The following is a 23,659-nucleotide window of genomic DNA, read 5'->3' on the forward strand; positions in this document are numbered from 1 at the left end:
GAAGTGTTCAGTTCTCTTGGGGGCCACAGGGCTGAACGTCTACCTGGGATTGGGGTGTGTGGAAACTTCCCTCCTGGAGGGAGGGAACAAGAGGGTTTCACGGCAGAAGGATCCCCTCTTCTGAGACACTGGTGTTTACAGAGCTCACATCTCTACCATGGGATGCTCTCCTGCTCCCCACCTCCTGCTGCTGCTGCTGCTGCTGGAGCCCAGGAGGCCACAAAGGCAGGGAGGTGCTTTGATCCAGCCCAGTTAAACCAGCTTCTCCTCCAGAACACTGCAAAAACAGGTCTGGTGGGAGAAGCTGAAGTCTGGAGACTCACGGGAAATCTGACTCAAAGCTCTCCAGAGCCTTGCAAAGAGACCCCTCGGGGGAATCAATGTGTGCAATAACAGTGGGCAGGGAAAAAAATGAAAAGGAACAAAGAAAGCAAAAGAAAGAATCAATATAAACTGCCAGCTTGGCTCCCGTGGGAGCCACTGATTTCCTGGTACTGAAGTAAATCATAATAATCCTTTCTCCTCCTTTCAGTTACCCTGAGTTCAGGACTGACTGACAGCACCGGTCAGTGACCCCTGCTTTGGGGAGCAGCTTTAAACCACGATCCTCCTGCCCAGCTGACCAGGACAGCCCGTCCTTCCAGCCTGGCATGTGCAGAGGTGACTTCTTCTCACCTCTGCCCACTAAGCTCGTGGGTAGTACCGATTTCTGGTGTGATTTCAGAGCAGCTTTACAGCCTTGGGATGTGGGGCGAGGAGGAATCAATCTCCCAGCTCACAGGCAATGAGCTCTGAAGCACACAAAGGGATTTTAAAATGTGCTGACTGGGAACCCCTGTGAGCTGGGCAGAGTGGGAGTGGGAGATTGTCCAAACCAGCACAGAGTGTGCAAAAGGGGAGCTGAGGTGAGGGAGACCACGGACCCCCTCCATGACATCTGATCACAGCTGTGAAACCTCAGTAGCTGCAGGAACAGCCCTGTTCCCCCCAGTTCCACCTCAGCAGGCCCCTAGGACCCCTTCTCTAGGGAAGTCCTGCAGCCTTTCCAGGGACTCTGTGAAGCTGGAGCTCTGGATGTGGAAGATGACCAGGGCTTAATTGCAGTAAAGGTATTTAATCCTCCCTTTTGCCATCCCAGTTTTGCCACTGTGGCCTCACCTCCAGGTTTCCCACCATGGCTCCTCACCCGCCCCGGCATGTGGAAGGTGTGAGCACCACTCCTCTGGCAGCTAGAGACAGGAGCTGCTCTGGAAGCTGTGCTGCAGACTGGGGCTCTGCACTTCGGCCAAAATCGGCTCTTTATCAGCAGGAGAACTGCCCTCCTGTTTTAGTTTAGCAGCTAATTCCTTACAGCTTTTGGAAGAGGAAGAGAAAATATACCGGAGAGCTTAAAAACAAATTATGTAAACTCCGAAGGGAGCGAGGTTGGGACATATGCAATGTATCGCTGAGACAGAGCTGGAAACTTATGCAGAGCCCATAAAGTGCACTTGGAAGGCTGCTCTGCACACAGGCCAGACTCACCAGCTCCTGTCCAACCAGCTGCAACTCTTCGAGGAAGGGAGAAGCACTATGTGAGAGCACTTCTGCTAAACAGGCACAAACCTGCCCCTTCCTCCCCCTCCTCCCCCCAGTCCAAACAGCAACTGTAAATAGATCCATTTTCTCTGCTTCTTCCCGAAAGAGCCAGACAGCCACAATGGCTTAAGTGTGACTCTCAAAATCCAGGCATTTCACAGACACTTGGGAATTGTCTCCGCAGCTCTTTTACAAGTTACAGTCAAGGACACTTAGCAGTGACAGTGTCACTGAACCGCAGCAATCTCAGCAAGAATGGCTCCAGCAGCATCTTTGAGCCAATGCTTTACAAAAATGGGTCAGATACAAAACCAGTAAGAGGTGAAGTAACCTTGTCAGCCTTTGAATTTGATTTGAGAAGCTGCCAAAGTGTAAATAGCAACAGTCACTAATGAGGCCCTAATTCTGCCATCACCGAACTCCCAAATTTCCATTAAGTAAGACCCAGGCTTTAAGAGGAGGGAGAGGGGTGGTGTGTGTGTGTGTCTTGGCATGTACAAGATTGAATGTAGTGTCATGAGTGTGAAATACACTCCAAGCAGTGAGAATACTAATGGAAGTTTTATTAGTCCAATTCCCTTTAATACTTTGTAACAAATTATATTAGTCCTTTTCTATCCTGAGAGAGCCAGACTCTCCCCCTTTGGTTCGACTAGATCTGGTGTGTGTCCAGCACCGAGGGCCATGCACAGACTGACACAGGTGCTGGGCTTGCTCTCACTGTTTTGACAGGAGAAAAACAAGGGTTATGCATAGAAATGATTGTAGTGTCAAGGCCTCAGACTAAATTCTTTGGAGCAGGAACTGTCCTCTGCCTTTTTCTTGTACAGGAGCCAGTGGTCATCCCACTTGGCAGCTTTTGTCAGCTCCTAATCAGATTAGCACAATGTTTTCTCCCATTCTCCTCAAAAACAAAGGCTGGACAGACATTTTCCAATCTGTCATTTTACATGTACCTAAAATATTTACAGAGAAAAAGGCTCTTGCTCCTGAGAACAGAGTTAACTCACTGTCGACCAAAACCCCTCCCAACTCCATATTAACAAGTGTGAGAGTATGTCCTGAACTCCAGCCCTGGCCTATGAGTTCAGCCTGACACATCTGTAAATGATCTTCAGCAGTGGGATCAGACCCAAAGGATCAGACTTGGAAGGGACCGGAGCATCCGCAGCCTGCAAACACCGAACCCGAGCCTCTCTCAGGGCACTGGAGACAGCACTGCTCCAGCAGCAGGAAACAAGCAAAGGCAGCTTGGAAAGGACCCAGGAAAAACCAACGTTCATTCTCAAGACAGAGTTCCAGGTCTGGAAGGAGTCAATACAAAAATATGCCAGGGAAAAGGGAGGTTTCAGGTGCTCCCAGAGGTACCGTGGGCTGGAAACACAGGCCAAAAACAAGGAGCAGCTGAGAATGGCTATGCAGCCCTTGGTGTCTGAGGTGAAAGCTGGACAGAGCTGCTCTCTCCCAGCTCCATCCAGAACTCCTGCACTGCCAGCACCACTAACACGTGTTTGTTGGTGTTTTTGCAGGAAAGGAAGTAGAGGTGAAGAAAAGCACAATTACCATTTGACTCGCTCACAACCTGCTGACAGAGAGCTGCAGAAGGGTGACCACAACACAGAGAGGCCTGAAGGGATTCTTTTGGTACTAGAAGGATGAAGTGGGTGAGAGTTTCTGCCCTCAGGCTCAAGGCTTTCCCCAGCCTGGGATCAGCTCTGCAGGGCTCACACAGCTGCGGACTTGAGGGAGAGCTGGGATGCATCACCAATTCCTTCCCTTTATAGAACTGGCCTGACTACACAGGCTCAAAGCTTCCTCCTCAGGAGGAATGTACACAGAAATGTCACACACCCCATCCACTCCCAAACCCCCCCGGAAGTTTCAGAAGTGCCATAATCCATAAAGAACACAAGGTGAATCTCATCCTGAGAAATCCATCTGCTGCTCCTGGAAAAAAAAACCCTTTGCTGCAAACCCAGGGCTTACCTGAGGGGACAGGGAGGGTCATAAATAGCTTGAGTTTCTCCCAAAATACATCTGAGGAAAGGCAAAGGATTACCTCAAGGGTCAGGAAAATAGTCACTTTTAAACACTGTAAACATGCAGGGTGGCAAAGCTGCCTGCCCCAGTTGCCCCGGCTCGCTCCTCTCAAGACGTTGCCTTGGCTTCAAAGCTGAAAGTCTTCTTGTCCTGGGAACAGCTCTGTTTTCCCACCCCACCATCCTTAGCTGGCAGCTCCATCACAAATCACCACTGGCTGTGTCCCTCTGGCCATGAAGCTCATTGTCCAGTGATCTGCGCTGGCATAACCTTGGGAAGAGGCAATGGAGAGGCTGTGTTAGATGAATCCATCCTTAACGAGTGCTCCCATTTCCCACCAAGGGATGTGGTCATGCTGGAGCTCTTTGCAAGGACACTCCCCTCAGTGGGCACTGGCTTTCTAATACCCATTGTGTACCCACACTGCTCAAGCTTTGAGCACCCCCTGGTATGCCAGTGTTGGTGTTCCAGGCCACAAACTCCCAGTCCAGAAGGATCACTCCCTGTGCTGTGGCAAGCAGGCACAAACCAGTCTGGAGGTGGCAATGGCACAAACCACCATCCCAGGTATCAGACTGAAAAGACCCAGCTGGAAGCAGTCTCCTGATTCCAAGGGCTCTCCCAGTCCCTGCATGCCATAGCTCTGGTACTCACCCAAATCTCCAGCTTCCAGCTCCACCTTGAACATCTCACAGTGCCCTCTGCATGTGTCCAGAGGTGCAACAGTCAGGGTAAGCTGCCCACTCCCAACAGCGAAGAGACTGTGCAGGCTGTAGCTCTAGGATGGGAGGAGAGGATTTCAAAAGCCTGGTCAGCTTTCCTTGGCTCTGTCTGCCCAAAGCAGGGACAAGTCACTGCCCTGCAGGCAGGTGAGACAGAGCAAACAACACATTTGCTGCTGCCCCAGTTACCAGCGGATCACAGAATCTTAGCTGAGGTCAGCTGCATGCAAGGGTTCTCCTCCCCTCCAAGGCAAGGCAGGGCTTGCACATCCCCAAAACTCAGGAAAACAGAGGAGGAGATCAGGCCAGAAGCCTGAAGTGTCTCAGAATGAGTAAGACTCACTGCCAGGAACAGCTCCTAAAATGCAACTCTTAAAGGAATTCTGCCCAACTGTGCACAAAAGCACCTCACCCAGCTACAGCAAGGCCAGACACATGAATGGAGCAGGCAAGGGGTGCTGGAACAAGATGATCTTTAAAGTCCCTTGTTTCTGTGACATTTCCAGCTGCCAAGGGAGATGGGCACAGGGTATCTCCTGTCCCAAATTAGACACAACAACCTTGAGATGCTACTTTACACACAGATGGACAGAGCTGATACAATCCCAAATGCTCCCTTTCAGGACTGTATCAGCTAAAAATACCCTGCAAATCCCACAAAAACTCAGAGCTGCTGGGAGACAACTCACAGACAGGAAGAGAATGTCTCTGGAATTAATTTCTCACCTTATTCCCCAAATCTGGATGGCGGATGAGGAAGCAGGTCTCCAGGGACACTGTCTTGGGGAAGGACAGCAAAGAGGAAGCAGGGAAAAAGTCCTGCAGAATCCGAGATTTATTCACAGACTTGTTCCTAAACAAACCAGCCCATATTAAAGAATCATCATACAATGATAATGTTTGCATTTAAAAGCTACTTTCCAAATAAAATTCTTGCCAAACCTTCATGCTTGATAAACAGCATGACAGACTAGCCCTGGGAGCCAGGAGGAAAATTCAATCTCAGTCTCTAAACCTGTGCTCCTTCCCACCTTCCTCCGGGCTCCTGCACCAGGACCGTGTAAAGAAGGAACAAACAGATCCTGATGCATACATGAACTTCATTATCCTCTCCCCTTAAAATGATCCAAGTCATTGACCAGATCCATTAATTACAAAAGGTGCAGAGAGGTGGCATCATACACAACCATAACTGAACCCACATGGCAAGGCAAGGGGGATCCAAGGCTATTCTCTAAACCAGGAAATGTAACTGGAAAAGGCCAGGTGGGCCTTGTTATTTTTACATCCCTGTCTGGGGGACTGACATGATTAATTCTTCTGTACCCTGACCATCCCTCTACCAGTGCTTGCTGTGAGACCTTAGAGAGCTCTGAGTTGTTCACACTAAAAGGCTTTGGCAAAGAGCCTTTAGTTTACAGGGGCAGGATTAGAGTTGGCCATATTTTCTGCACAAGACTAAACACAAATTGCAGGATTCTTTGACTTTGTTACTTCTCAGTGTTTGCAGAAGTCATGGCATCTCTTCTCAGTCAGCACCAGTGGTGAAGGATTTCCACTGAGCAGACAGAGGTGATAGAAAAGTGAACGAGTTGCCTTATGTGATCAGATCACAGCCCAGATGATTTACAGCCTGAAGAACAGGACCTGAGATTTTATCTTATAAGGGAATTTTAATAATATAAGGGAATTTATCTTATAAGAATAATTTTATCTTATAAGGGAAGCAATACCTGGAGATCAAGCTCCATTTTTAGTGCAGAAGTCTTGTCCTCAGAACAAATCAGTGCCAGAAAGCAGAAGAAGCCTGTAGCCCACTCCTGTACGCCTTCCCTCCAGTTAAACTGCAACTTGGAACCACTGGTGGTTCACACAGGCAGAGCCTGAGCACCCCTGCAGAAAGGAGGTGTCCATCCACCATGTTTTGTCTGACTCACCAGGGAAAGAAAAATGGGCAGCTCCATAATTCAGCTGAATTTTCTTCTATTATAACCTCTGCCAGTTCTGGATCCTGGGACTGAAAATGCTTCAGTTCTTCATAGGAGAGATGCTGCCCTGTCTTAAAGAACAAGAAACTAAGATAAATGCTGTGCCCCCAGGGTTGCTCCCTGCTTCCATTTCCCTCCCACTAGAAAACATTCAAGTGCAATAGCCATGTGGATTGCTAGGTGTCCAAATACAATGATCATTAGTCAGAGGAACAATGCAGGGAGCTCTCTCCTCCCTCATTTTTACACTGGGGTGAAATGTCTTTTTAGACACATGTCCTGAATGAGCAGTTTGAGTTCATGGGTGAAAATACCGGGCAGGGGTTTTGGGCTCATGCTGTTCAAGAGTTTGGACTCATCACCAAGCCTCACAAATCCCTGCATTACCTTGATTAGAAAAGGCTGATGCCTCTGGAGCTTTTCTGATAGCTCTCTGAAGTCTGTCACTATCTGAAGGCTTTTCACAGCAGAACAGACTGTGCAGTTTGTGGGAAGTGCGGAAGTGTTCTGTCTGCAACCTGCTGCCCACCAGTCCTGGCATTCTGGGGAAGAAACAAGGGAAACCTGTTTAGTAAGACCAAAAATGGAATTAAAAGGAGACAAATTCAATGATAAACTCATTATCCCTAACAGGAAAGACTGAGATTTCTTATAGTTTCTGATGACTGTAACTCAAAAAGCAGCTTTGCCAGGCAGGGAACTGAAGGAAATGTTTCCAGCACATTTTGGAGATACAGCTAAAGGTTGTGAGCAATGGGAGAGCTTATGAAAATTCCACTTCCCTGTACATGAGGCACACAGGCTCAGCTACCTCTCCACGAGCAATAGAAGGATGGCAACCATCACATGTAGCGTAATTAAATGGAAACAAGTCCATAAGCAAAAGAGCAACCCAAAAGTGTTATCAAGGAGATAACACCCAGTAAACAAAAAAAGATCCAGGTTGGAAAGAGTAACTCCCACATGGTTAGCATTGGTGTCAAGAACCCTGCTAGGACATACCTGAAATCATCACCCTCCCCTTCACCACTGTGTTAATTTAGAAATACTTTGTCCCAGGTAATTGTTGCCCAGTCTCTGATGTGCAGAAAATGCTGGCCAAATGTCAGATTTCACCAAGACATGCTGCTGCTGTTTTCACTCATCCCATGCATTGACTTGAAGATTAACTGGGGAGAAGATTCCCAGCATGAAGAACCCTGCACCACAGCTACGTTCATTTTAAATTCCAAAAATTGTTGTTAAACCACAATGAGCTGAACTGGCCTTCAATGAACACTGCATATGTTTACATCTTTAAAAATTCAATTTCTACATGAAAACACAAACTTGATGCCTATATCCAGCCTCCCTCCTCTAACTTAAGAGCTCTCCCAAAAAAACAAAGAATCATTAAGAGAAGGGACTTGTTGCAGCAGGGAATGAGCAGGACAATCCTGAACACACCATGCATTTCTATGCTAAAGGATGGGCAGAGCAGCCACCACACTGAAAGGGTGTGGCTCTAATTTACAGAATCACAGAACCACACAAAGATCAAATTCCAACTCCTGGCCCTGCACAGAGACATCCCAAACTCCCACTCTGCCCCTGAGAGCGGTGTCCAAATGCTCCTGGAGCTCTGGCAGCCTCGGAGCCTTGCCCATTCCCTGGGGAGCCTGGGCAGTGCCAGCACCCTCTGGGGGAAGAACCTTTCTCTGATACCCAGTCTAAATGCCACCAACACAAATTTTATATTTGGAGATACAGCAGCAGGTTGTGAGAAATGGGAGAGCTTAATGGAAATTCCACTTCAAATACAGATTTTATGGCAGTGACAGCTCTGGTTCTGCAGCATTAATCCAATGAGGGAGGCTTAACTTAGGCAGTGGCAGCAAACCCATCCCAGGCCTGATCTGTCAGGGTGGGTCAGGAAACATCTCACGTGAAATATCCTCACCAACAGGCCCACCCTGCCAGCACACATCAACACAGCTCCAAAGTCTCCTGGACATTGCTGCAGGCAACTCTGGAAACGGAGGGGATGGCAAAGGGAGAAAGAAGAGTGAAGTCTGGCTGAAAATTCAAGTTGGGAAACAAGGATGCATAGCAGCTTTTTGGGGGAAAAAAAGGCCACACAAAACCTGCCTGTCACTGCAACTTCCAGTCACACTCACACTCCTGCACTTCATAGAAGAGCTCTTGTTTTATTTTCCCCTCTGACATCTGCAACGGGCCAAGAGGAATGTTACAGAGGATTTACGTTCATTGGGTCATCACAACAAGGAGCAGACCTGGATTCATTTTGCTTCTTTCTTGCTGAGTATTTCCAACTCCCAAATGCTGCATTTCCCACCCTACTGCTGGGATATGGACTGAAAGGGATCAGGATATAATTCCTAGTCTTTCTGGAAGACGCATCTACACCGCTTTCAGGGAAAGGGGGAAAAAAGGCAAAACAAAGTGTAAAATCCTTCTTGCAAGCAGAAGTCCCACTCCCATGAGAAACTGCTCCGATGTACTTTCCCTCCCTGCTCACAAGAGAAAAAAGAAAATCTTTGTTCCACTGCCTGTAGAAAGCTTCAGTTTTACAACAACAAAAAAACTCAACTCACAAAAAACAGCTGGTCAGTGACAGGAAACAAAAGGCTGAAAGATCTCACCAGAGAAAGGGCAGTCGCTGTGAAGAGAACAAGAAAACATCTCTACGGTCTGTCATCAGACGGGGCGTAGCAAGACTGTAATTTCTCTCTGGGCAAAACTCAGAAACCTCATCCCTAAGCATTAAGCACAGTTGTCCCCAAATCTTCCCTCTGGGCTCAGGGCAGTACCCCACGGAACAGGATGCTAATCAGCTTGACAGTACAGAGCTTGATTCCTCTTTTGAGCCAGGCTGGGATATTTGCATTCTCAATTGCTCGATTCAGAAGGTGATTTCTTTTCCCCATGAATAACCAGAGCAGAGCACTGGTTGAGACGCATTTCAAATGCTGCAAGTGGGGTTGTGGGATTTTTTTTTTCCTAGTAATTAATCTTTTAGATTTATTGTGGAGGGTGTTAGTCTGTGCACCAGCATGTGTGTGACTGGCATGACAAGTACAGGCAGCGCCTGCCCTTCCCAGGGAGGGCGGGAGGAGAGATGGTGCACACAGGAGCCAACTGCCACTGGGGACCAGGGCAGGGTTTTACCCAGGATGCTGATTTTCTCTCCTTACCCTCCCTGCATTCCTTTTCCATTATCACCCTGCCGGCCCAGACACCCTGGGGACTGTTCCGGTGGAAGCTGAGCGCGCTGTCTGTGCACACACACGGCTGCTTGGGGATGCGAATGGAAGATGCTCTTTTCATCCCAGCACAACCCTCACACCATGGTCCCATCCACTCCCATCAACACGCTGAAGTGCTGGGCGTGGGCAATTACCCCTGCGGAGCTGGAGAGCAGGAGAGCAGCTGTAGCAGTGACACATCCAACTATTCGTTACACGACACAAGTGTGGCCAGCTTCTTTCTGCTTTCTCACCCCTTTTTGAGGGGTAGCCTTCAGTTTGTTCAACAGAACTTCAGCTCCCCAATGGCCATAAGCACCTAGTATTTCCTTTTATGTGTTATTATTTCTCCAGAACAAGATCTGCCTTCTCCCGTGTCAGGAGAGCTCCTAGCAGAGCCAGGGCTGGGACTTTCAGCTGCTAACACAGCACAGACCGAGAGATAACAATCTTCCCTTAAAACACATCTATGATTAATGAATGCTACAAGGAGTTTATGACTCTACTTTCCACTATGCAGAAAAATAATTTTCAAGTCACCACCAATTTAAAATGAGTACCCCGCCCTTCTTGGCTGTTTTCACAGAGGATCTCCCAAATTTTTGGCTGCCCCCACCACTAGAGAGGGGTGTGTGTGCACAGCCCCAGAGATGCTGGGTGTGGATGATCAGATTGTAAACTCAAAGTTCCTGAGGAGGCCTGGCCCTGCTTATGCCCATTGCAGCAGAGCAAATTAACTTACGGAAACTTGCCCACATGGATCTGAGAGCAGGATCTCAGCAAGCCCTGATCTCTTTACGGACCATATGGAGGGCGCAGGATCAATCTGCCAGTGCAGCAGGTTCAAGGGAAGCCTCTAGCAGGGGAAACTTTTGTTCCTGCAGGATCCAGAGCCAAGGGCTGCTTCTGACCCTAACAAAGTGTTCAAAACACAAAACCTTCTGCTTGTAGCACTGCAGGTGCTGAGGCAGTTTGCTGGCTCCCCACCAAGCTGGTTTGCTCCCTAGCACTCAGGGCTGCAAGGCTGAAGCGATCTTCACCAGGCAAGTGCCAGCCAGGTCTGCACAGGGAAGTCTGCTCCCAGGGAAGACCCCTCAGGACTTCACAGCCCCCCCAGGTGTTGTGTCCATAGGGGCTGTTGCTGCCATCACCCACTGTAACTGAGAGGAAGCTCCCCAGAGGACTGGCTGATGTACTGAGCAGCTCCACAACCTGCAAAGGCTGGTTCCAAATCCCAGATTCCTCTTTCTGAGGATGAGACTATTGCCCAGACCCACCACTTACTTCGCCGGAGCCAATCCTAGGAATATTCAAGCAACTTCAGCAAGCATTGGATGAGCTCAGGGCTCCCAAGAATGGCTGTGCACTGAACATTACCCAGACATTTCTCTGTGTCCTTTCTTGTAGGTGCATTGTAGAAACCTGGATGTTTTGTTAAAAGGGGATTCTGCCCCTCTGCCCCACTCAGGTGAGACCCCACCTACAGAGCTGCCTCCACTCTGGGACCCCAACACAAGAAGGATGTGGAGCTGCTGAAGTGAGTAGCAAGGAAACCACAGAAATGCACCAAGGGCTGGAGCCCCTCTGCTCTGGAACCAGGCTGGGAGAGCTGGGGTTGCTCATCTGTAGAGGAAAAGGTTCTGGGGAGACCTTAAAGCCCCTTCCAGTGCCTAAAAGAGATCTCAGAGAGGGATTTGGGATAAGACCTGGAGTGTCAGGATGAGAGGGAATGGCTTTCACTACCAGAGGGCAGGGAGAGATGGGATATTGGAAAGAAATTCTTCCCTGTGAGGCTGGGGAAGCCCAGACACAGGTTGCCCAGAGAAGCTGTGGCTGCCCAATCTCTGGAAGCATTCAAGGCCAGGCTTGACTGTGCTTGGAGCAACCTGTGATTGTAGAACAATTCAGGCATCAATTCATGATCAGAATCTCTGACAGAGGTAAATCCCATCATTCTTACTTTACAGATGTGGGAATTCCAAGCTCTGTAGTTACCAGGTGGCACAGTTTGGAAGAGGCATTTGGAGCACTTTGTTGCACAATGTTTCCCAAACTCTATCTTGCTGAAATTCTTCACTAGGCTAAAAATTAATTTGATCATTTATAATGTCATGTCAAAGTCAGGCTAAACTGATGGGCTCTTAAGTAAGTCAGGCAGGAAGCATAAGGATTATTAATTACAGCCTGCAAGTCCTGATTAAGGACTGTATCACAGTGGGGTTTTAAATATATACTACAAAAAGTGTCCCTGTTCAGGACGAGATCCTCACCCCTCCCTCATACTGAACTTTTATTGTACCTCTGGGTATACTGAATATATTTATGCCACAAGACGAAAGTACCTCCTAGTTTGGTTCACAGCATTTTTAGGAACAACTAGGAACAAAATAACTGCTACCAAAAAAACCCATCAAGAACCCCTTCATTGTTGTTCTGGGTAGAAGTCAACAGCTTGAAGAACTACTTGTTCATCTTACTAATGGGTAACGGCTGCTCCACCAGCCCAGGGATTATTAGTCAACCTCAAGCAAAGCACGAAAATGATTTTGATCCAACCAGACATTGTGAAATCAAGTCTGCTGAGCCGAGCCCAAGAGGAATTCACAGTCCACTGGGGCAAAAGAGCATTATTTCCAGGAATCTGCACCTACCAGTCTCAAAAATGGAAGGCAGGGACCAAGCTGTCAGGAAAGCATCCAAAGTCCACTCCAGCTGCACCTCTGGTTACCTGCCCCAGCGACAGCTTGTGCTGCATGAGCAATCTGCCTCAGAGGAACAGCTTTGGAAACAAATCCCTCCCAGCTGCTGTCACCTGCCTGATGGTGGCCTCTGCCTGTAAAAGGTTTGACATGTCTGTGTCACAAGTGCACAGAGGGCTCTGCCAGGCTGCTAAATGCCTCTGCGAGAGGCCACCTATGGCAAACGCTCCTCTCAGGAAAGCAAATCCAACGTAAGGTTTCACTTTGCAAATGAGCAAACAAGCAATTTGAAGGCTTCACAACACAGAAGTAAAAGGCAGAGTATTTCGTGTTCCACAGCACCACAATGGTTTGAGGTTACTTTACTGCCAGAAAACCCAAATAAACAGCGAAGGCTGAACGAAGGCCAAAGTAACAGAGAGTATGAACAGCTTGGCAGCACCCTGCCCTGCAAAATCAGCCGTTTTTTCCCCTTTGAACAAGCCAACACATGTCTGCTGGTTGCTCTCAGGTTATATCATAAAAGGGTTGTTTACACACACAAAAGATCAGATAAACTTGGCAGCTGTGCAGTGATGGGAAGGAGCCCTGCACATGCTGTGACCCACAACCACCTCCAAATACTTTAGCCCCCAAAGCGCGTGCACCAGAACACGCATGAAAACAAGAGCAAAAACCAACTCAACTTTGCTTAGGAAAAAAAAAGTAACATCCTTTGAGAGCAAGAGGAGAGCAACAAGTTAGAAATCAGATCCTGCCTTACCTCCCAGGCAGCCTTATTGTGCAACTCTTCTTTCAAAGCAGGCCCATGCTGCTCTGGCTCAGGAATCCCTGAGCTCCATGTGTCAGACAGAGCATGGGCTGCAAAGCCATGGAGAAAGGCTGGATGAACACCTGGGTGCTCAGCTCACAGGGATAGGCTGGATGAACACCTGGGTGCTCAGCTCACAGGGATAGGCTGGATGAACACCTGGGTGCTCAGCTCACAGGGAAAGGCTGGATGAACACCTGGGTGCTCAGCTCACAGAGAAAGGCTGGATGAACACCTGGGTGCTCAGCTCACAGGGAAAGGCTGGATGAACCCCTGGGTGCTCAGCTCACAGAGAAAGGCTGGATGAACACCTGGGTGCTCACGCTGCTCTCAAGAAGCAGCAGTCTCTGTGCAAGGCAGGCATACTGGATGCTCCCCTTCTGCACAGAGCTGTGCCAAGGACAAAAACACTCCAAGGCTGGAGTGAGAGAAGCATAGGGAGAAGTGTTTTGCCTACAAAGGGTTAAGATCAGGGAAGAGACAGGAGCTGGCCAAGTGCCAAGGCAAGCCTCCAGCTAAACCCAAGGTGGGCCAGCCAAGAGGCAGAGGCTGCTGCCCTCTCCCAGTAACCAGCTGCTGTCCTCCCCCAGTAACCCTGCTGTGACCCGTCCTCACAAACAGCTCTGGCACCCAGCAGGCATTAGTAACACAGTGACAGGCCATTTACAAGGTGTTGCTAAACACAGCTCCTCCAGCTGGGCTCCTTTCTCTACAATAATTACATATAAACCCGTAAACATGATTTTAGCCCTACTGGTCTACTGAAAAAGGGGTATTTAACACTTCTTCTCCAAGCTGGAGATAACTTACACAGGATCTCCTTTCCAGCACTGAGGTCCATGTGTGCTTTTGTCTGATTTCAGGTGTGCTGAGCAGTTACTGACCCAGCTGATTCTGGGCTGTGTAGGATGAGTGTGCCCAGGACCAAGTGTCATTATTAAAAGTAAAGCTGGGTTTTCCTTGAGATCATTACAACCTCTGCTACCAGTACAACGTGCAAATTGTCACATTGGGCCACAGCCTGTTCCCCACTGACAGACCTGCTCTGCTGAGCTTTTGAGCTACAAGGACTGAATTTACTATGGGCAGACACACAAGTTAATGTGAAAGCAGCTTAATGCTCTGCTCATCACATCCCTGCATGGCTGGCAGGGAACAGTTACCAACCAGCTGACATCAAAAATCATATTTAGATATTAACAAGGCTGTAGGGATGACACAGTTGTGAAGGGAAGAAAAATCAGGCAGAGTGACCACCAGTGTGAATTTAAAATTTCTGTTAAAAGAACAGGAAACCCCTTTTCATTTGGCTTTACTGCAGAGAGCTCATATATTACTTCCTAATGCTTGCAGGGGAGACAGCAGCACTTGTATCCCTATTCTGCACCAGAGAACTGGAACACAGAGGGAATTGTCCATCCACAGCCTGTGTGAGAAATGAATCCAGAATGCATAGGTCCTACTTTTTCCCTGGAATAGCATCAGATAGCATGTGGCCATCACAATACACCATGTTCCTTACAGCAGGTAGACCCAGAGGTCTGAGAGCCCATTGCCTCTCTGGAGTTATAAATGAAGGGCTGATGTGCCAAGAGCCACAGGCCCGGAGCAGCCAATGTGACCCAGCACTGGGGCCTTCACAAGCTCTGCATAAACACCAGCTCAGGAAGAGCAAATGCAAACCACATTTCCACAGACCTTTTCCCCAACCACAGAGACCTTGCCCTGGGAAAACAGCTGGAAGAGAGGCACAGACCCAAGGGTCTAAGAGTCAGCTATCAAGGAACAAAGAATGGGAACATAAGGTTTAATATGGGAATTGATCTGGGGGGAAAAAAGTCAGCAAGAAAGAGAGCACAGAGACAGGCAAAAAGGAAATTTACTTTGGACTCAATCCTATAAACAATGCAAGAGAGTTTTGCGGATCCTGCTCCTCACCTCGGCTGCTCCAAGGTCCACCCACAGCCACTGATAGACAGGCAGCCCCTGTCACCCACAGCACAGCTCTTGGGTGGAAGGGACAAGGATGGAGGGCAGGTCACCATAAGCAGGAGGGAGGGGCGAGCACATCCTGCACCTCTGTACCTCCCAAAGCCTCACCACCAATCTGACTGGAGCTCTTGGCTCTCAGGGGAAACCCAGCAACTGAGCTGCCCTTGTTCTGCAACACAAACCTGGCTGCTCAGCCCACACCTCCCAGCAGACCGGGCTCCAACCTCAACCCTGGACACAGGAAAGCTGCCCCAAAGCTCAGGAGGGACAGCACAGCCCAGGCTGCCCCTGCCTGCCCAGGCACAGAGGAAGGAGCCAGACCACCCGTGCCGGGCTGGGCCGTGTCCGCACCACGGCAATGTGGGCCAGCACTGCCGGTGGGCCACAGCAGCCTCCAGCTGACAACAGGTGGCTTTCAACAGGAACAGCCCCAGCTGGCTTTGAACTGGTGCCCGAGCACAGAAAGCTCCAAGATCCATCCTCAGCCCCCTCAAAATTTTCTTCCCAGGACCTACGTAGGGAAAGGATGAGGAGTCTGTACGTCAAGTCCCTTCATTAGTGGTTTTCTCTGCTGCTCAGGCACAGTGCAAACATCCCTTCTATCTCATTAATGCATATAAACATCTCCAAGAGATGCCAAGAGGATGTTCCAGACTCTTCCATGGTGCCCAGCAAGATGACAAGGAGCAATGGCCACAAACTAAAACACAACATTTTCCACCTCAACATGAGAAAGAACTTCTTTTCATGGAAGGTGGCAGAGCACTGGAACAGCTGCCCAGGGACATCATGTCTCCTCCCCCTCTGTACACATTCCAAACCCACCTGTTCCAGGTGACCCTGCCTTGGCAGTGGGGTTGAACTGGGTGACTTGCAGAGGTCCCTTCCAACCCAAACTATTGTGGGATCCTATGATCAGAGAACACCAGACCTGCCTACAAGACCTCCTGGACTTACACCCTCATCAACAAACAAGACACAAGATGCAGCTTTACCCCTTCCCTTCAGCATACCACAAGGCCAAAATTACAACACACACAAAGCAGGGCTGAAAGGGCTTGGGAGAGCACTCAGCTGCAAGCTAAGGAACTCCTTCTTCCAATTCCCTGCTGGATGGTTTCACCAGTGTCCTCTCAGCAGCAAGCTGTGATGGTGACACCAGTGTCACGGGGACAGTGTCAGTGGCTGCAGCTGCCTGCTGGGAAGCCAGGACATGAGGGATTCCCACAGGAACCCAGCCAAGGTTCAGGCTGGGTGCTGCATTCTCCCTTCAAATAGCCAGAGTCTTGTCCAGTTCCTTTTGCTGAGGCAGGATCAAAGTCACTCCAGCCAACCCCAGTCAATCTGTTAATGGGGACATGCTGTGGCTTCCACCACAACCAAATTCTGTGGAAAGAGAGCAGGAACTGCCTCCCCCCTCTCCTCTTTTCCCCAGAACTGGATTGCTGCCCATCCTATTGCTCATCGCTTCTGAAGACTTACAGGACTCACACAGGCATGAAGGATTTTATGTGCATTTAAATAACAACACTGCATCCTTCCTCTCTATCCATCCTTCCCTTTTCCCCTCTTCCTCTGGATGTTTGCCCATCTCCTCATCATTCAGCTGGTTTTTCCAAAGGTAGTCAGAACTGCTCATGCTCTTATTTATCAAGGAGATGCTCATTGTTTCAGGCAGCCCTTGTCCTACAAACCTTTTGCTGTGCCAAGGAACATCCCTGGGCTCTTCTCATCCAAAGGGACCCTGTGGTATCTGAAGGAAGAACCTGTCAACTTTCTGGACAAAATCTGACTGAACAAATAAAATAGAATCCCAGACTGGTTTGGGTTGGAAGGGACCTTAAAATTAATCTTGCTTCATCCCCTGCCATGGGCAGGGACACCTTCCACTATCCCAGGTTGCTTCAAGCCCCATCCAACCTGGCCTGGAATGCTTCCAGAGATGGGGCACCCACAGCTTCTCTGGGCAACCTGTGCCAGGGCCTCCCTAGCCTCACAGGAAGAATTTCCTCCTAACATCCAACCTCCCCTCCCTCAAATTTAGTCCATTACCCTTTGTCCTGTCACTCCTGGCTGTTGTGAAAAGTGAAATGAGCATTAAAATTCCCACTGGATTCCATCTCAATACAGGAGCAGGGGAGTGTTCATCCATGGAAAAGCTGGAATGCAGTAGATAAGCAGGCTTCTAATGTCAAGTGCTTATCAGAGCCATCTCCTCACCTTTGTTTTTCACTCCCAGAGATATCCCAATGTATAAGAAGAGGAACAATGGGGCATACCCAGTGCCACCGTACAAATCGGAATCAACAGAAATCCCACGTTGGAAAAGAGGGAGGGAGAGAATGCAGAATGGTGCTGGCATTTCAGGGAGCCCTTTTTAGCTCTGGCAGGAAGGTCAGAGCCAACACAGACAGCTCCAACACAATGAGGTGCCCAAGCTAAATATAAATCTGACAAGGGCAGGCTATAGGAGTTTGTTTTTACAGTGAGCCACCAGACCATCAACATTGTGCCACATCCCTCCTCAAAATAATTCACAGCTTTATCATCACTGACAGTCTTTGTGCTCCAGCAGAGGCAGAGCCCAGGCTTGCACCCACCTGCCAGTCTAAGTCAGTGAAATGATTAACGAAGAATGAGAAACAGCCAAACTTTTCCATTTCTATTATGCCATTCTAGGAAAATCTATGATGTTGCTCTGCTGTGATGGGATCACCTCACAGGGAACCCTTATCTGACTTCCTCACACACACACACACCTCCCTTAATGTCACGTAAACACGACAGCACTCAATCCCCCAGGCCTTTCCCAATATGCCACTTGGCAAAAACTCCTCTTCCTTAAACCAGGCCACAACTTGAGGTTTTTACACTTTGCTCACAGATACCAAGATTTGCTTGAGAAACTGGTTTTGCTCTACTCAGAAAAAACAAGGAAAGGTGACATTTTCCCAGCAGAGCTATCTCAGTTCTGGTTCTTAGAAGTGCAAAGATTTCTAGAGGAAAGGGAACTCATGTGGAAGAAAGACCCGAAGTGTTAAAAGCAAGGAAAAGAGAATGTGCAAGAACAAAATTATCAAGTTAGAGATAAAATATGCTTCAGTCCCAGTGAAGCTGGAACTCAGGATGCTATTTTTAAGCACAGTGGTAGGAAAAGAGAAAAGCATGATGCCAAGCCAGCAACACATTTATGGTGCCCTGGAGACGCTCGAGTGACTCGCGTGGCTGATATTTAAGTTGGTATTTCTTGCTAGCAGGGAAAACATTTCCTTACTCTCCAGCATGTACTTCTTGGCAATGGGCAGGGACAGCAGCCGGATGTGCCCGACGAGGGAGCCCCAGGCCTGGGCTCTGGAGAGCGGCGCTTCGGGCGGCAGCGGGTTGTAGGGCTGGATCACCAAGTAAACAGTGAGCAACACCAAGCCCAGGGTGAGCAGACCCTGTGAGGGAAAACAGGCACAGAGTTAATCACACTGCAGGCAGCTGAGGTGTCCTCACACCGGGACACGCCTTCTGCTGGTATCAAAGGTCTGTGGCTGTGCACCACAACATGAACACTCTTATTTTTGCTGTGTCTCCTCGTTCAGCTGCAATGCTATTTATGTGCACAGATTTGACACCCAATTTTATTATTAGGGCTGTCCAAGGATGAAATTAAGCAGCCTTAAAACCCAAGCCACACAAACAACTCTGTTCCTGTATTTTAGCACTGCAAATAATCCAGCATGAGATCAATCAGGATTATCTACAGATAGTTCCTTTTCCTCCCTACCTAATCAAATAAAAGCTTGCACTCCTGCCATGCCTCTTACACAAGGAAAACCCTGTGGCTTTTGCAAACATCCGTCAAGCCTCGAAACACTTTGGCAGAGTTGGCACCAGCTCCCTCCTCCATACCAGAATCCCAAATAAGCCTTAAAGAGATGACATGACGCATTTCTCCCCCTGGCCAAAGTCAAACTGAATCAACAGCAAAAACAAGAACAGAAGCTGAAAGTTCAAATTTGCAGTTTCCTGTTCTCCTGCCTCATTTTACAGCTTTTTATAGGACACGAGGAAGAGAGCTTGAATTTTTTTCCAAATAAAACCCAGTGCAATAGATTTGTAGAGATGACACTAAAGTATTACTGAATATTATGTCAGTGGGAAACTTTTCAGACTTGAAGCAAACATCTGGTCTAGTGGAAGGTGTTCTGCCCATGGCAGGAACTTAGAACTAGATGATCTTTAAGATCTCTTCCAACCCAAACCAGTTGATTGAATGGTCTCAAACCTACCTAACAATAGCGTCTTTTCACCCATTTTGCAAAAGATTCTACAGAATCTCTTAGTTAAGACTTTTAAAACATTTTTCTACCATCAAGCATGATGATAATAGGTTTGTTTCACAGACCATAAGGAGAATAAAAACATGTAGAAGTTTGTGGCAGGGTCAGAAACAAAGCCATGTTCACTTCATTACTCAACCCTGAACTTCAAGAATCTCTTTCCTTCCTCACATTTCCACTCAGGATGCCAACACTAGGAATCTTAGTCTGAAAAATCAATCCAGATGTCATTATTTAATAATTTATGGGTGAGGAAGATGTTGACAACCTAAATTTACAGCACACATAAGCAATTCCAAATCTTGGGCAGCTGTCTCCTGTTCTCAAAGCAGCTCATGGCATGAAGGAAGGAAGCTACACTTCACAGCTTTTTAAATAAAGATCTTGGAAAATTAATTAATAAAATGTAACAGGAAATAGAAAGCTCAAGTGCAAAGGAGAACCCTGACCCTCAAATGTGTTCATGCACAAAAGTCATCTTACCTTGTAGAGAGCCACTAAGACAGGGTACCGTGGAGGGCCCCTCTGGGGTTCATTTCTTTCCAAGAGTTGCTTGATGAACTTCTCAATGGCTTTTTCTGACATGCCACACTGGTGGCCAGTCTGTCTCACCAGATCAATGGTCTCGGAGAGCTTGTCATAGATGCTGAGCTCATTGGCCGAAAGCTCCATGGCCTCCGAGGAGAAATCCCTGAGGAGAGATGGGGTGCGTTAACAGGAATCAACTGCAGCCACACCACCCAACAGCAGCGTGCACAGCCATCCCAGCAATGTGGCAGTGCCCAGGAAACAAGGAAGGCTCCTCTGGAGCAAACCTGCTCCCAGCCAACAGCACAACATTGAGCTGCACTCCTGATAGTCTCTGCTGGTTCAGGATCTCCCACCGACTCAAAGAAGCCGTGAAATTTCCTGACAAGAGCAGAACCGGCTGAGATTCACAGCTTATGTAAATGAACAAAGCTTCCCAGAAATCCATGAAACTTCATTTATTCATCTATTCCAAATGAATCCATCCCATAAAGCAATTGCTCACCAAGTACAAAAGCCAACAATACAAAGCTGATCATCACACGCAGCAGCCCCACTAAGCCCTCCCGCGCTATAATTTCAGTCGCTTATTTTAACCCAGATTTGTTTTCATTAAATCCCCTGTCAGCAATAGGGACAGGACAGAGAAATAAGCAGAATGTGTGGGGCAAAGTTCAGCAGTTTACAATTTGTTTAAATTTTCGCAACCTAATGTCCAGGCCAACTGATTATTGAGTAACAGCAACATAAGAGCAGCTGCTCTGCAGGCAATAAAGCCCCTCACCTTTCTCTCCAAGTCTGCCTGCAGGTCAGAGATGTCCCAGAACTAAATATCCCAGCAAGAACTGCATTGTGTTGGGTGACAAAATGGCATCTGACAGCCAATTATTTCTCACTTATAAGAATCTAGCCATGAGAGATCAACGTTAAGTTGCAAAAAAAAAAGAAAAAAAAAAGAAAAAAAAAAAAAGTATTTTCCTCTACCACTTCCACTCTGCCACAAAGGCCTCTTTGAGAGCAGCTGATGGGCTCAAGAAAAGATGTAAAGAAATTGCTGGACAAGGTACAAGTTGACAATGTGAGAATCACATTGTAAAAAATTTTCCCATTGCCTGGGAAAAACACTGGCATTGCCTGGGGGAAAGGCATCTGTAGAGTTTTGCTTTGCCTCTTGTTTCTGAGCTGGGTAACACTAACCTGATCAAACTGGGCCAGCTGGGAGAGAGTTTAGAAATGCTCTGCCTGCAGAGCACAGCCTGAGGATCATCGCATAAAAACACAAGAAGCACAATGGATAACCACAGCTGAAAACTGAAATCAGGGCCCTGTCCCCATTTTGCTCCAGTTTCCTGGGCCCAGGAACCACCTCATGAATCCACTTCACCTAATTCACCACTTTGCTCCCCAAATTCTGTCCCTGCACTGTGAGAAGTGTAAGTATCCCCAGGGCTCTGTACACACCTCCCAGCACAGCCTGCTGTGAAAGCACAGAGCTGCTCTGCTCACCTGAGCACACACACTGACCAGCCCTGAGTAACAAGCCACCCAAACTTAGATTTGCTCAGCTGCAATTTGTTCTGGCTGCTCCCACAGGGCAAATCAGCCATAACTCTATGTATGGCTAGAACAAGAGACATGATAAAGCTCAGATTTAAACTCTGATTTGCCTTTAAAGAACTGGCTGACAGCCTTCCGCCTAAACCATGGGCTCCTATAAGTCACAGCTCAAGCAAGGGCAATTTTAATATCTTCTTTTTAATGCAACACTAGGGTGTATTTTCAAAAACCCCTAGGTTTCACAGGACTACCAGCTTCAGGGATTGCTCCTCTCCCCACAAGATCCCCCCCATTCTGCCCTTGCAGACTTGTTTATGTGGTCACATGGAGCATCAGATCAGGAAAATTATCTGGCTGAAAAATAACCACGATTTGTTTGGTCAGCAGCTCCCTAAGCAGTCAACTCCAGCAGTTAATGTCAGATGTTATATTAACATCAGTGTCAAATTTCTAGCCACAGCCACAGAAACACCAAAAAGGTAAAAATGGCAAATTAAAACCCAGCCCCAGAACACATTGCACTACATTACCAGGTTAATTAGCTCCTGGCCCTCTTCTACCGACATTCCTTGCATTCCATGCAAATATTTGTCCCAGATCTTGCCACCTGAGCAGCCCCATGGGCAAGCAAAGCAGGTTGGGTCAATAATATCTCATATTAACCTCTCCAAGACAAGGACTTCTTCTTCTCATCTGTAAAGTACCTGCCACGCACGTGATGATAAAAACAAACCATTGCTTTACTAACTCTTTCATTCACGCAATAGCCTGATTCATGGAACAAGCAAGAGCCAGCACATCTGCAGGATATTAATGGCCTATTTTTTCCCCCTCCAGCTTTTCTGGTTATTCTAGTTGCCTGGACACTGTAAGTGGTGTGCTAAGTGGTCTGAAAGATTATCTAGTGTCCTCTGGCTCCAGAGTGCCAAAGCTCTCCCCGGTGAAGCTGTCCAGTGCAGAATTCCAGCAGATTCAACAAGCTTCTTCTGCTCGCAGGATCTGTCTGGAACCACTTAAAACAAACATCCCCACAGAAATGCTGTCAAACACTGTGGTTTCCCCTTTTCCAAACAACAGAAAAATCCTGCTAAAATACAACACAGAGATATATCTCAGTTCCCATCCCTCTCCATTTACATTCCACTCTGAGCAAACACCTCTGTAGACAACCCCTGTAAATCACAGACACTAAAAATCCAATCAAGCTCCTTGACAAATTCAAGAGTAACTCAATCTTCCAGCTCGGAAATAAGGCATTATGATCCCACATCGTTGGGAGAACAGATGAGGCCTTAAAAAACAAATAACGACCAATGATTTCTCTTCATATCCCTCTGATACAACCGACAAAACAATAACAGGCTACGGTACCCTCTTTGCTACCACACACACTCTGAATAGGGCTCATCCCTTGCAAACCCCTTAGAGCGAGGCCTTTGAATGAGGAACCCGTATGTTATCCTGGTTTTTTATGAACTCCACCACCCTGGCAGGAATCAGCAGCTCTCTCCACGAACAGAAAGAGCGACGGCACTTGGCTTGCAGGGTTTGCACCCCAGCGCCCAGTTCTGCCCACAGAGCCCAGGGTGGTTAGTCCAAGGCTTTAGAAGGTAAATATTTAGACAGAAACGCTGCTGGAGGAGTCTTTAATAGGGAAAGCTTGCTCGCCTTGCTAGTGAACCTACAATGATGTACATATGTATAGATATAAAAATATATTCCATCTGCTTTAACACTCTTGATGCTGCCTCCCTCGCCCTGCCCGGGGATCAGGTCCCAGCCTTGCGCTGAAACCCCTCCGGAGGGACCCTCACCCGGCCACAGCCCCACGGCCTCGCCCGTGCTCCTCTGAGGCAGAGGAGCCCCAACTAGGGGGTTACTCTTAAAAATACATCAATAAACTGAAACAGGACACCCCCAACACCCACCCCCTGCTCCGGCCTCCACAAGCCGGGGAGCCCCCCCAGGCCGAGCCCGCGGTGAGAGGCCGCGCTCCGGGCCCCCCGCGACCCCCGCCCGCGCCCGCGACCTCACCCCGCTCGCGTCCCGCCCGGCGGCTCCTCCCGCTCCGGCTGCGGCCCCGCCCGCCCCGCTCCAGCTCCGGCTCCAGCTCCAGCTCCGGCTCCGGCTGCGGCCGCGGCTCCTCCCGCGGCGGGGCGGGCGCGGCCCCG

The 23,659-nt window shown here is 48.4% G+C and overlaps 1 protein-coding gene across 2 annotated transcripts; it reads right to left on the reverse strand.

Moving 5' to 3' along the window:
• Nucleotides 1-3,751: 3,751 nt before the first annotated feature.
• C23H6orf89 (chromosome 23 C6orf89 homolog) lies at nucleotides 3,752-23,636 on the reverse strand. 2 transcript variants are annotated; one of them, XM_058855678.1, is made up of 8 exons: nucleotides 23,523-23,636; nucleotides 19,887-20,094; nucleotides 18,350-18,515; nucleotides 6,716-6,870; nucleotides 6,278-6,399; nucleotides 5,067-5,193; nucleotides 4,273-4,396; nucleotides 3,752-3,888 (listed from the first exon to the last, which is right to left on the reverse strand). In XM_058855678.1, the coding sequence occupies exons 2-8, from the start codon at nucleotides 20,073-20,075 to the stop codon at nucleotides 3,803-3,805; spliced, it is 969 nt and encodes a 322-aa protein (XP_058711661.1). In that variant the 5' UTR covers nucleotides 20,076-20,094; nucleotides 23,523-23,636; the 3' UTR covers nucleotides 3,752-3,802. The 2 variants fall into 2 exon arrangements, with proteins under 2 accessions (XP_058711661.1, XP_058711660.1); XM_058855677.1 differs by lacking the exon at nucleotides 23,523-23,636 and adding an exon at nucleotides 20,437-20,668.
• Nucleotides 23,637-23,659: the final 23 nt, after the last annotated feature.

The sequence above is a fragment of the Poecile atricapillus genome, chromosome 23 (genome assembly GCF_030490865.1).
Source record: "Poecile atricapillus isolate bPoeAtr1 chromosome 23, bPoeAtr1.hap1, whole genome shotgun sequence".
NCBI lineage: Eukaryota > Metazoa > Chordata > Aves > Passeriformes > Paridae > Poecile > Poecile atricapillus.